The sequence below is a fragment of the Prenolepis imparis genome, unplaced genomic scaffold (assembly GCF_030444845.1).
Source record: "Prenolepis imparis isolate NDT839.2.m4 unplaced genomic scaffold, iyPreImpa1.0 SCAF_9, whole genome shotgun sequence".
NCBI lineage: Eukaryota > Metazoa > Arthropoda > Insecta > Hymenoptera > Formicidae > Prenolepis > Prenolepis imparis.
In genome coordinates, this window is record NW_028141167.1 from 487,574 (window position 1) to 502,336 (window position 14,763).

The 14,763-nt window shown below is 42.4% G+C and overlaps 1 protein-coding gene across 9 annotated transcripts in view; it reads right to left on the reverse strand.

Moving 5' to 3' along the window:
• LOC145940475 (uncharacterized) overlaps positions 1 to 14,763 on the reverse strand; it is a 48,189-nt gene that overhangs the window by 21,693 nt on the left and 11,733 nt on the right. For 8 of the 9 annotated variants that reach the window (XR_014426017.1, XM_083045669.1, XM_083045667.1 and 5 more), the window contains exons 5-6: positions 10,827 to 13,475; positions 4,595 to 5,159 (exon numbers count right to left, since the gene is read on the reverse strand). Coding sequence is in view for 8 of the 9 variants with exons in the window: in XM_083045669.1 (XP_082901795.1) it covers positions 4,595 to 5,159; positions 10,827 to 13,475 (3,214 nt within the window). In the remaining variant the exon portion in view is untranslated. The remainder of the gene's footprint in view (positions 1 to 4,594; positions 5,160 to 10,826; positions 13,476 to 14,763) is intronic. The other variant, XM_083045665.1, reaches the window with a different exon arrangement.

Sequence of the window (14,763 nt, forward strand, 5' to 3'; positions counted from 1 at the left end):
CAAGTCCGCAGTTCGAAGAAATTACCTCGACGGTTAATACATCGCGATAATGAACGTAATAGGCTCGACGTCGGAATCGCGCAAAGATATAATTGCGAGGTGATTTTAATCCTTTCACGGATATCTGCGCAGCGCGTTACGCTCAAAGGACTGCAAAGTATAAATAATATCAATTTATTGGAATATTTATCGCTCCCAAGATGCGCGTTAATTAAATTTTTGTGTCGATAAATATTCAATAATAATAATAATTTTATATATATAATATTATAGTGATCGGCTATTCTAAATCTATGGTAAACTTTTCCAAAAATTCCTGAATCGTCATTAAAAACTTATAAAAAATTCTGCCTTTTCCTTTAATTTCCAAAGATTAAGTATCGAGGAGAAAGGAGGGGGAGGGGAGAGAGATTAAACAAATTTCTCTACGGGATAACATCAGTCGGATAAAAGCGATATCGCCTTCGGGTCAATGTGGCACAGATTCGCGCTTTAGTGGAGACGGAGCGGAATGCACAAAGCGAAACGAGAGAAAAAGAGAGAGAGAGAGAGATCGGTTTTACGCGTTCCTATATGTGAAAACGCGCATAATACACGTATACAAAGAAACGCGCGCGCGCAAGAGCACCCACATACATAGACAAGCGGGACGAGCCGCTGCCGTTGATGTTGGTCGATCAATATACCACGCTGGTAGAAGCGAGATGAGAGGAGGAAGCTGAAGAGAGCACGAGGAGGGAGGAGGCATTGTTAAAGCCACGGACCCGCTGGACATAAGCTGAATATTTGCATCGAGCGCGGCCCAGAAAGTCGCGTGACCGTGTTTGAGATTTCCTCCGTTGATCCACCTTGCCCTCTGAATGGCTAGAGATTAACCGTATATATCGTTCTATCTAATGTAAGGCTAATTAAGGTTTTTATATAACGGCAAGTAGTTTGTTACTTATATCATTTTATACAATATTTTTAAATATAGGTATATATTTTCGCGAAAATGTCTACACTTTGATATAATCATAAACAGGCTCTAATTTATTATATGTAAAGATCCTCGGATATGTTTTAATCTTTTTTTTTATACGTTTCTTTGTCGTGTAGATTAAAAGTAATTTTCTATCTCTCTCTCTCTTTTTAGCTAGAGATATTTTGTAACGATTTAAAAATAATTTTCCAGGATTTCACGACACTCGCAGTTTCCTTTATCGTCGAGTCTTCGTTGCTATTTTACAGCAATAAGGATCGCACGATACGTTGAAGTGATATTTTTATCTAAACGGCTATCGATTATCTCGCAATAATGGGCGAACAGATTTCTCGAGCAATTAATAAATGTATCGTTGCCTGAATCTAATGACTTTTTTTTAAATGAGTCATTTCCGTACTTTTGACCCATCTAATTGGGCGATTGGCCGATCCGTTTTACGTCGTCGCGAATCTTCAAAGATAGATTGCGGATATAGCGGATCAAAGCACTTTTGCACGTCGCTTCTTCCTCTGCAAGGTGGTCCTCCTCTTTGTAGAAGCGAGTACTTTGTCGAGCCTTCTCTCTCGACTCCGGAAGAATGCGCATAAGGGTTATCGACCTGTCGCGAGATTTCATCCCCTCCCCTCTTTCCTCGTTACCCACCCGAATTCCTTCTTCCTCGAAGGTCCTCGCTCCGTTCTTTTCGTCTCGTTACGTAATAAGCAAAACAGAGGAAAACAAAGAAAAATGGCGGAGAGGAAAGGAAGAAAAGGGATACAAAAAGTGTCGAATAGACGGAACAAGATGAAAGAAAAGAAAGTAGGCGAGGAGCCTGCTTTTTTTTAGAATGTCGAAAGGAAGAAAGACTACCGAGAGTAAGCAAACATCTCGAGGATTTCCCTCGCGCGAGTTGCGCCAATTAAAGAAATAAAAAAAATAATGGAAATCGCGCGTGCACGCGATTGTATAATTTCTTGGCTCTTCGAGAGACTATAACGCGCGAGAGAGGCTGTTCAACGAAACAGGTCACTGTATTAGAAATTTGCCACGAACATGATCTTTATATTACCGTATGCCGTGAAGCTCGTTAAAGGAATCTCTCGAGGATCCCAATTTTCCCCTGTCCTTTCCCACGCTCTTGCTCTCGACGTCCTCATTCTCGTGCGTTTAGCAAGAATTCGTTTCGGTCGCGATTTCTTTCAGAGACAAGAGTAAAGAGAGCTGTTGAACGTCGTATATAATATAGCAACGAATAGCTCGGCTATAGAGAACGTGTATAGCGGACGTTTAGCCGGCGCTAAAATGAGTCGATCGAAACGTGTGCACGCGTGAAAAGGAAGGGCGTGAACCAAAGCGCAGGGTCAATGGTCCTCATTACGTGTGTATCTCTGTTTAAGGGGCACAAAGAATGGAACGAACGATCGACGCAACTCTCACGATGCCGATCATCGAGAGGGGGCAGAGGGGGAACCATCCGCCCATGAAGCGTAACCCCATGACCGCCGATCCTTATTAAAGCCACCTTCCTCTTACTGCTCTGCTAGGTCACATACACGGCGTCTCGAAAGTCCGTCCTACACTAGTTTAGCCCGAGTAGCTGACGTTTTAAATTTAAAAAAATTTATTGTATTAATTTGCGCATTTAAAACAAATGGATTTTATATTTAAAAGATTATTTTTCATGAATACACGGAGATGATTTTTTTTTAAACGATTACACGCACATTGTAGAAACGCACACATCTCCTTCGATATCGAAAAGGTTAAGTGGTCAATCGTTTATTTAGTATATAATGTCAAAGTTTGTCCATCCCGCGATTGGCGACAGAGGAAATGAAAAATCGATTCTCCTATCCTAGCGGAGCCAAGTCTATATGTACGTCTCGATCGCGTTTGAGACCAGGACGAGATTGCCGCAGCAGCAGCAATAATTATGTTGCGAGCGGGATCGATGTCTCTATCTTTCGCAGACGTGTAACAGAGCCGTCAACTGCCGGGAAATACACCGGAGAGAAAGCAGGACGAAAGAGCAGGAGAGAGAGCCTCTGTCCAACAAGTTCTCGTGCGCTACAGCTGTAGACGCGATAACTTCGTGACATTGTATACAAAAGTCTCGAAATCGTGTCATGCGAGATAATAATTTCGCGAGGCAGAATTATATCGTCTGGAAATTCGTAGAAAAAAAAGTCTTAAAACTTTTTTAGGACCTTTTAGGACCTTTTAGTGAATAAAAGTGGATAAAATTCAGGCCTCTCTTTCGATGAGCAAAGACCGTAAAATCGCGCAATCAAAGAGTTGCAAAATATTTGACGACGGAAGTGAAAATGATGATACCGTAACGAAATCAGTTTCCGAAAGAGGGAAACTACGCCAATGCGGAAGAAAGATTCTACGACACTCGTCGTCGCGCGCCTAATCGCGGAAGGAGCCTCTATCGATCCTCGCCGCAATGTATACCTAGACGACAAGCCGACCGAGAGGAAGCGAAGGTGTATCGGCGAGATTCGCTTCGGGAATCCGGGAAAACTCAATTTAGTTAATCTGTCGATATATTCGGGATATCCTTGCGATGTTCTCTCGACGGCGAGATTAGAGCGGTGGTTTCTAGGACGCGGTTACACCGATTTGTCCGAGAAGCTACTCGAGGATCGGTCTCGATGAGGCCTAAACGTAGACTTTAGACAAAGCGCATTCAAAAGTTGATTCAAATTGAAGGAATCTCGAAATCGATTCGATCGATTCATTTAATTGCTCAATGACTATTTCTTTCCCCTACTAAAATATATTCTCGAAATCGACTTTACATCGCGCAGAGAAAGAATCTCTTTCTAATTTAATCTCTGGAGAGAAATTTATCTTGAAATTTACATCACGTGCTCGATATATGTACTATTGAAACATTGGCCGTAAAGGAGAAGTCGTGTCGGATAAGCGGATGAGATCATTGGATGACATTGACATTACGCGTGTGACGCGACGTTAATTAAATGAATGCTAATTTCTGACACGACGGAGCGAAGAACACGGGTTAATTAACACATCGATCATAAACCTGTGTCGGTGAATGCAGCAATGCAGATCCGCATAGAAATGATTAATTTCATTTAATTTCATCGATACCACTTTGTCCTAAATTTTTCATTTCATTTGCAGAAACACTAAATAAACCTCGATAAAACACAAGTTTATCAATTCTACCTCACTACCTCACACAATCGAGAGAAAAATGTTTGGTTATCATTTACAATTTTATTAACATATTATCGCGCTATTCATCACGGTTATTTTTAACGTTACGACACGGCAGCATTGAATAAAACGCGAATATTCCTCTTCCTGAAGAGTGAATCATTTATTTCTGCAATTTCACGCGAGCCCGATTCATTCGCACGAAATAGAAATTCTTCCCGTCGAGATCCAACGCGAGTGTCCTTGGATCTTCTCAACTTTGCCTCTATCGATCCTCGTCACGATAAGAGAGCGAGAGAGAGCCGCCTCCTCGTCGAGATGTCATCGTCGCGGTCCTTCCGCGCTAGCTAGATCTCTCTCGTCGCATCGCAATGAGCACAGAGACATATGGTCTCGCGGACACGAGTCTACGCGGTAGATAAAGGGTCGACCAACACTCACCTTGACAAAGTGCAGGTTCTCCTTGTCGAGGAGGAACTCCATGGACTTGTGGGGCCGCTGGTGGATGGCGGACGTAGCGGCAGACGCGACGTCGTCGCGGGGACTTCTGTGCGAAGCGCCGACGGGCGACTGGGGTACGTGGAGGGCGTGCTCGGGCCGCGGCCGCGGCGCCGCCGCCGAGGTGTGGTTGAGGTCGAGCAGGCTACGGGTCTTCTTACCATCGGCGCCGGCGGTGGCGGCGGCAGCGGCAGCGGCTGCAGCGCCGGCGGTGGTGGTGGTGGTGGTGGTGACGGTCGTAGGACCAGCGATGTACTTTGTGCAACTCGCGTCGATCACCGCCTCGTCGAGATCGGTCTCCAGCAGGCCGACCGGGCGCTCCTGGGCGGCCTGCATCGCACGGGCCTTCGCCATCTCGATCGCCGCCGGGTTACCGAGGTCCGTGGCGGCGCGTCGGCGCGACGCCGACGCCGACGCCGACGCTCGCGTCGACGTACCCAGGGCGGCGACGCGAGGCGGCTGCGGCGGCAGGGGTGGCTTGCTGGATACTGGCGCCCTCCCGTTGCTGCTGAAAGAGACAGAGGCACTCTTCAGGGGTGGTCGACTTACGAGGAACGCTCGAGGGTGGGACGGGGCAAGGTGCGCAAGGTGATACGAACTGCCGATCGCACGGAACCTCGTTGCTCCAGGACCAAGACATCGCGGGACTCGCGAGAGGGTGCGACAGGGTGGAAGATGGTGAACCAACCTACTGGCGAACGCGACTGATTGTTAGACTGCGGCCTTGCACAGCGCCGCGCGTTTCTTGCACCGACGCGACGTGCGCAGGATAATTGGATATCGCGGATTGCATCACGGACAGTTTTAAAGCTGACCTTAATGCGACATTTCGACGCGAAGAAGCTCGCCAGACCTGACGACGCCTTCCTTCAATTTTTACGTCAATTACCTCGTTAATTAAAGAGTCTCGATCGCGCGCTCTTTGCTTTTGCAATCGATTGTCTAATTTTACATCTATGACAAAAGATGGAGAGTGTTCGATTGTTCTTTTCTTGCTCTTTATTCGCGACTTTGGATTCGCGTTTGTCGCGATTAAAAGCACTTTTTCGACAATTCACCGCGGCAAAAGGATAATTACTTCATAAAGAATAATTGCTCCATTAAACTGACGCATTATCATCCGACCACGTTGAAAGCAAGTCACGTTATACAGCTCATATAATAGCGTCGCAGTTTTGTTTCTTTCGCATCTCCGTTATGAGCCCGGTTAGCGATTACTGGTACGTGAATGAGAGCACGGAGACGGTTTTTGTTCCGTATACGCGACGTTATTGTGAGGCGATAATTGAAAATTGGCGTTCGAACGTATTTTATGCTGTCGCGGTACATCATCGGTTTTCGATAACAGACAATTAGCGGTTGAGTGATGTGCTCCTTTTTACTATTCCCTTGACCGGAATCGGGGATATTAACCCTTGGCATCTGTTTAATCTAAATGTTACTGATATATCGTCGCGGTGTGTGAATAATTGACAATATATGTGTATGTGTGTTGAATGTGCGTTGAAATTATCAGGAAAGTTACAAATAAAAAATGAGGGTAATAAATTTGTTAACAAGTATATACATGTTGCGATTGATTTTATCAAACACCATTTCTGCAATGTTAATTGCGGGTTAAAAACTGCAACGATAAGAAAGATTTATACGCGAGATATTAAATTACTCCGACTTTCGCTTTTTACTTCCGATCTACAAAGCGCGATCGCATGCGAGACAGTGGTCGCATTATATGAGTTTCCGCGTAGTGGTCGAATAGTATTGATAAAGGCACGACTATATATCTCGACGAAGAGAACAGTCACTAATGAGACACTTTTCATTCGCCATGAGCGCAGTCTCCGATAAGGAACTGAACGCACAGTCAGCTACTATTGCGAGTACTATCGTCGAGACCTCGTTACATTGCAAATGAACATGGAGTCGCAATCTGTTATGAAGCTGTCGCGAACCCGTAATCTGTTTCAGCTGATGATCTCTGACCGTGAGTTACGTGATTACGGAATAATCAACACCAAGTTTGTTTGGTTGAACGGATGATTAATGAGCTGTTACTATACACGCGTAATTTAAATTTCCACGAATATTACGCAAAGTATTGTATTTACATACGATGTATATAGAGTGTTCCAAATTAAATGCGCTTTCTTTCAATCTGCAAATTTTCCCTAATTAGCTATTAATATATCTAGTTTCTCTTTCATTGAAAATTAGATAAAACATTATCCTTTTCGCAACTTGAAATTTTTAATAAAAATCTCAATAATATCACAATAATCAAACCATAAATTTAAATTTCGGCAAATTAAATTTGCTACTTTAAATTATATATTAAATTATACGCAAAACATTTTTTTCAGGTAGCATCAAAGCTTGAGTTTGATTTTTCTATTCTCTCATAAATTGAAGTCTATCGATGCCTCAACTTGTCGCGAGAAAAAGTTGGAAAATTTATTCTACCGTTTCCACGAAACAATTTAAAAATATGAGATTAATTACTATTCGAACTAAGAATTTTAAACTTGTCGAAGAGATTTGTCAAGAGGAGACTCGTACAAAGGTAGACGCAAATGAAATTACGGAAGCCACGCTCGGTTCGCACGTAATCCGACGACGATGACGACGAAAACGACCAAGTATTGTAGCATATACTACGGGTCAGATTTTATTATCGCGGCATAGTGTGAGATCATGTTTATAAGCGCGATGGGGAGAATCATCGGTTTCTAAAATTAGTATACGACCGCCGGTGTAAAAACAGTGATGATTTTCGAGGCCCTGAAAACAAGCGTTCTCCGACTGTTTGTGTTCGCAGAGTTTACGTTCCGAGTATATCTTTCTGATTTCATTCTGAATAACGCTTGGTTAAAAATTGAAGCTGAAGTCTACGTGCAAATGACGTATTTTTGTCATTAATGAACGCCAAATTATTAATGAGAGGGAAAGATTTGGTACTTTGGGAAAATAAATTCTAGCAGACTGCAACGATGAGTCAGGTTTTGACGGATTCAAGTCGCGGGAGACCAAATAATATAACGTGGCTTTCCGACGACGATGGAACGCGGCTAAAGGCCGCGAGGAATGAGCTTAATTACGCCGTCGTTAAAGATGACGGTTAAATGGGAGCGTTTGTTGCGTTTTTAAGACGGCGGGATATAAAAGCAAAAATGTACGCGAACGCGAAAAGAAGACCTGGACGGAATGCAGATAAGAAATCGAGCTGGAGAACACAGAACACTGATGGTCCTTTTACGCAACGATGGCGAAGAAGGCAAAAAGTTTAAGGGGGACAGAAACCTCACGATTAGAACTTCAACGAACGTGACGTTCAACTCGTCTCGAACGCGACTTCCGGACTCGAACCAGAATGGAATAAGATTAATAAGACTCTCTCTTTCTGTCTCTGTCTTTCTCTTTCTCCCTCTGGCCAGCACCTACACACGTGTGCAAAGTGTATATTTAACCGTGGCCTGCACGAATAAGCGAGTTCACGTCGCACAAAGTCTAGATATTAGGGACAGCTTGAAATATACAATTTGATGATTGAAAAAAGGGACGGGAAAGAGAGATGAATGAACTAATCTAAACCACATGTTTTTGTTCCTTTTTAAAATTGTGTAAAAAAAATCTGATCTAAATAACAGCAAAAAAATTTGTCAAAGAAATAGTTAAATAATTAGGCAAATATCGCGAAAAACGTAAATATTTCTTTCGCAAGTATTTCTAAAAGATTGAGACAAAATATTCTCAATTCGTCTAATCTCATTTATGTATACATCTTTTATATGAGATTGTCTTCTTTTTAAATATTAAATAGACAACTTTGAAAAACACGGTGATACGTAATTAATAACAATAAAAAGCAAAAAGGTTTCGCTGCACAAGTTATTTTAATTCATGAGCTGCCGGATGTTGGCAAATTATGCTATGCATAACTAACCAAGTCGAATTATTATACCGCATCCTTGCCAGAGGAGCTCAACTCGCAGACTCCAGCGAAGCTTGCTTGCGAAAGCTTGGCTTCCTAAATTACATCCCGCAGCTTGCAATGATGATTCATCGCTCCTAAACGCGGGCGGGCGTGGGATATCGACTGCGTTCTGTTTAACGTCTCGTCAAACAGACCGAGAAACGCAAACGCCGAAAGTTTTTGGAGCGGTTGTAACTGAAGTAATACTTTCGACAAAGTGTATATTACGAGAGAGCGAAGACATAAAATTCGAAATCGAGATCTATTACGCAAGCTAATAAAAAAAAAAAAAAAAAAAGAAACGTAATGAGCTAATCAAAATAAATATCAATTAAAATGATCAATCTATATTATATAATGTTTAAAGAAAAAATCTAATACGAGGTTTTTGCACTTGTGCGATTTTGTGGAATCAGAGATTTATTCGACATCGCTTGCAGAAAAAGATAGTGAAAAATATACATGTACGAGTCGTGCTCCTTCGTCTCGATGAAATTTTTTCGGTGCTGCGCGAATCGAAATGAAAGACGCCACTTCGGCGAAATCTAATACGATAAAGCAAATGTTTGTTAAAGGCGAAAGAGGAAGGAGGGAGATCAGATACGACGATTCCCAGAAGAGCGATGTTGATTAATGGCGGACTTGTGCAGACCAATAAAAGTAGTATGCAGTTGCATCGAGGGAAGAGTTTGTAGAAACAGAGAAGAGACAAAGAATCCCATAATTATTTACTTATTCCTGCAAATAAAATTAATTCGTCAAATGGCTTTATAAAAAAATACAGTCGATACACGAAATTATATGTGCGATACTCGGAAGGCAAGAAATATGGAATAAGGGTTGAGCGAGACTGCAGGGAGAGAGAAAGAGAAATGGGGGAGAGAGGAACGAGTTATAAAATGCAATTAGGTCGCATTACGCGAGAATGACGTGATGAGTTGCGGGGCGAGAGTGAAATTTAATTAAGAGAACCGAACTTTGTTCCGTCGCGGTCCAGCGCGACGATTACCGGAGAGAAATGATGCGGGAACCGTCGGTGGTGAATCGGGAAGCAAAGCTCCTACGCGAGTGAAGATCGGTAGAGTGTAAGCGCGAAACCTGATTAGAGAGGAATTAGACGCGAATCGACGCGAGAGGAACATATGCGAGACCGTCAAGATGGGAGGAAACGAATCGCGCCGACGAGCGCGATTGCAACAGGACGGGTGTGGGACGGAATGAAAGTGGAATTAAACAAAACGGTGAATGAAGCGGTTTGCCAGTTCTGGTATAACACGACAGTGAGAAATGGAGTAAATCATATTAAAATCATATTAAAATATATATATATATATATATACAGAAAGAAAATTATTTGGAATATATTCAATATTCTAAACGGATTCTCCCTCACATTTAATAAAATCAATAAATTAAATTGAAATAGCATCACGCGACAGTGAAAAATCGAATAAAATTGTATTAAAAGTAGAAAACAGATTATTTTGAATAATATATTCGATATATTAAACGGAATCTCCCATTTAACAAAATCAATAAATTAAATTATTAAAAATTATAGAAACAATACGTATATATATCAAAAATAAAGAAAGTTGTTTTTAACAATGAATCAAGTGAACAAATATTCGAAATAAAATTAAGTTAAATAAAATTAAAATTTTAAATATAGATTAAAATTTAAGATTAAATGAGATGCTTATCGTGAGGTCAATGTTTATAAATTCTCAATATATTATAAATTTAAAACTTGTCGCGGAGATATAACGTAAACACGATCGATGAGAAAATGATTCTTATATATTCTTTCGATGTACGCACATTCGAAACTTTAATTACAATTCGTGATAACGCGACATCGCTAACGAAAAGATCGCCAAACTTTTAATGGCACTTGTTTAGGATCTCTTTATATTTACATACGGCGCGCGACCGACGACTTGTTGCTCTCAGCCAGGAACACAACAAGTATTATGTCAAGGATATATCTATCGCGCTACTTTAATTATTAAAAAAACGTCGATAATGACAACTTGACGAGAGACTGTAGCTTCCAGTTATTCAAGATTATATCAATTTAATATATATGCTTTAATAATCCTTACGGTTTTTCTTCATTTTAAAATACGAACAAACAATGCTACAACATACAGAGTACAAAATATCTCTACAAGTATGGATACTTATTTAAATTTTGCGACTCACCTGACGTTGGAAACGCTTCTCTGAATGTCCACATTGTTCCTCCTAGCGGCTTCCTCGAGAGTAACGACCTCCTGTTGACGTCTCCTCTCCTCTTCAGGCGGATGCAACGGTATGATGATGTAGTCCGGTTCCTTCTTCCTGGCGGTCGCCGACTGTAGCTCCTCCTGCGTTCTCGTCGTCGGCTCGACGACCTTCTTCTGCGCCTCCGAACGCGGCACCTTCGTACGGCCGCTGAACCTCAGCCTGGAAAATCTCTGCAGAAAGCCGCCCAGGCCACCCTTCTTCCTCTCCTCGTTCTTCATGACGGCGGAAATGGACGAGGGCAGGGAAGTTGTCGAAGACGTCGCGTAGGTCCTCGCGGTCTCCTTCTGCGGGGCGGTAAACAACGGCCGTGCCGCGTCTTTCTTCTTGTTGATACCTAGCGCACGTTGCTCTTCGCTCTGACGTTTGTCGCGATCACTACCGCGATGATTCGTATCAACTGCCGCCACGGCCATCGCGGGCTTCCCACTACTATGTTCACCGAATGAACACGGACGGCCGGGTGGGGACTCGGAGCCAACAACACTGCGGACACTGTGTCCCTTCTCTTCTTTCTCCTTCTTTTCCGCCACCTCCACCTCGTCCCTCTTCTCCTTCTCTTCTTCCTTCTTTGCTGCCGCTTGCTTCTCGATCACGACTCTCCATAGACATTCGCCGATGTCGCGATCGTCATTCGAGCCAGAACTATGAGAACGCTCTTCGGGATCTCGGTTCGACGGCGCGTTCTCTTCTTTTCGTTCCGTTTTACTTTCATCCTTCAGGGGATATTGTTGAGAAAACTGTGCCATTCGTTCCGGATAAAATTCACCAATAAAGTTCTTTTCTCCATCTGCAGACTCCTCTTCGCGACTCAAAGATTCTTCGTCGATGTAGGATACCGTGGTAGAATTTCCAAGAACACTTTCCAACTTTGTAATTGGCTTTTCCAATTCAATATTTTCGTGCAGGACGACCCTATCTTCCAAGCAGGACGCTCCTATGGGTTTGGTTTCCAAGCAGGGATAATCTACTTCGTCGTCTAGCAGCCGCGTACTTACGCTAGCATCGCCACAGGCTGAAAATGGATCCGAGTTTTTTTTTATCTGACCAAAAAACGAGTCATCTTGTTCCTTCAGCCTGGAATACGACGAGTCCTTGCTGATGTTCGTGTTAGAGCGCGTCACGTCGTTGAGTCTTAATTCCGAGGAACGTCCTGACACTCCAGCTTCCTCCAGTTCATCGCACGCGTCCATTCGATGAAACGCAGCCCTTGAGCTCGGCAACGCCTTGACGTAATCGCATTGTTGTGCCAGCTCGTAGCTGGCGTTGTTCATTAGTTTGTTTCCGGGAGAACCGGGAGACTTATTGCGATCTTCGTCATTATTCTTAATTTTTTTCTGAAAATTTTTTTCGTCCACCTCGAACTGCTGCGCCAGCTCGTAACTAGCATTGTTCTTCACATTTCGGTATCGAGCTCGACCAGATGACGTTCGTTGAATCGTTTCCATCGCCAAAATGGCGGCATTCGCCGCTTCGGAGGCGGCCGCCTCTTCTACCTCGCGCTTGAACTGCTTAATGGCTTCATCGAGATCGTTTTCCGTCACCATCGCCATGTCCAATACGCAGTTGACGCGATCCTGAGTCTTGACCGTCGATATCGGCTTCGTTTGCTTGTCGCTACGTGTTTGCTGCTTTTCGCAATGATCGCTCGCGCATTCGACCTTCGTTCGTTCTTCATTCTCCTTGTCTCGATTCTTTATATTGTCGTCCATGAACGCGTTCTGGGCCGGCTGCGTTCTCACCGAACTGATTAATGCGACCTTCGTTTTCGTTTGCGTTTCATCGTTCTCCCGCAGAGTCACATCTTCTTGCGAACTCTTCAGGGTCGTCTCGTCATCGGATGATGCGGCTTCCGCCATTTCGCGATCGTTTATTCCGTCGTCGCACGTAGCGGCGACGCCACAGAGATTCAAATCCACCGGTACGCTGGATACCCGCGTATAATTCTCAAAGAGAGAAGACGTCGACACGTAGGAAGTCGTCCTCGAGGTGCGAAGACGAAATGGCGAGGTGCTGTTCAAATCACGTGCTGACTCTTCGACACTGTCGAGCAGACTGGGCGCGCTCTGCGACTTGTCCGTGAATCTAAAATTAAAGCGCTCCTCGTGACTCCACCCTTGGTGCTGCTGTTGGTGGTGGCGATGGTGATGATGGTGATGGTGATCGCGTTGATCATACTGCTTCTGTTGGTACTGCTGCTGCTGCTGCTGCTGCTGTTGCGAATTGTGTTGTTGATGATGATGATGATGATGATGATGGTGATGGTGATGATGCTCGGCGCCGCCGCCGGCTATATTTAATTTAGCTGTCTTTTGCCCGGACTTGAGCTCCAAAAGCGTGTCTCTCTTCGTTTCCACGCCGATCTCTCGCAGATCGATCGTGTTCCGGTAATCCAAGGATGTCGCATACTTGCCGGACTCGCCATACAGCAGTGATCGATCCTCGAAACCGATCGTTAACCGGGAATCCGTATTCGTCCGGTTTCGTTCGTATTCTTCGAAATTGTCTTCGTCATCCTCATCCTCGTCATCGTGATCTCTATATTCCTCGTCCTCGTGCCAAAAGTCTCTGTTTCGTGAAGACGAACACGATCGAAATATTGATACAAGTAGAGTTAGAGAATTGCTATCTTATTTATTCTACTTAATCGAATACGAGTGACAAAATGTCGGGATTTAATATAAATACTTTTAATGATTGCTTTTATTTAAAATTTTGCATTTATGAATCTTTGTGTATGAGCTAAATTACAAAAAATGCGCAAAACGCTGCATTCTTGAAGACCAAACGATGATAATTTGACGATTCGATAATGCATTTGTGTTTCTAACATTTCTAATATCAGCAGCAAAAGTCAAGGTGGTCTTCCTCAGGGTCGCGATTGCATTTAATTTGGCCGTAAAACGATCATCACGCGGCGAACAGTCGGCGAACATTGCCAAGAAAATTGTTCGACACGTAGCTTCCTCGCACAAACGTATTCGCGTACATTGTTTAATTCTTTTATTTCGAAATCGGAGCAGAGAAATCAAGAAGAAATCTCTCAACTGTGCATTTTCGAATTTATTTAAAATAGAAAAAAAATAATTATATATATAAACGCGATTATTTATCATTTTTACAAATAAATAATTTTTTACAAATAAATAATTAATTTATGAAGAAAATTGCATTATCATAATTAGTTGTAGGTAATTATATTTAATCGTTTTGCTCTTAATCTTTCAAGTATTAAATTGTCAGATTAAAGAAAGAAAGAATTGGACAAATAATAAAATTATAATATGTAACAAATATTTCGTTAAAAGTAAAAAATATAAATAAAATATCTATTTCCAATGTTTTCTCCGAGATTTTCTCTCGAATACACAAAAATGCACTTACCGTCAGTCCTCGTAAACTGTTAATTCGGGAAACAATGCGTGATTACAATAGTTGTGTACCTCTATTCTAATGGCGCGTGTGAAAATAGGCGAGTGTTAACGACGTGTGCATATACAAATCAAGAATAACAAACAAAAGCCTTCGTGGCTACAGTTGCAAATTGCAACGCAAGTGGACGTATGTATATATTAACTGCGTTACGTTTCGGAAAATGGTGTGCATGTACGGACGAAAAAATTGTTCGAATAATGTACAACATATTAAAACATCAAAAATTAGAAATTTCAAGAGAAGTTATTTTAATTATATTTTTATTTAAATAGTTATTAAAAATTAGGAATAATTTTCGATTAAAATAAATAAATCGCAACATGTTTTCTCAGATTCAAATAGAGATCTTTTTATATATAAGATTTTTTTTGTTCAGTATTCAGAAAGAGAGAGAGAGAGAGAGAGAGAGAGAGAGAGAGAG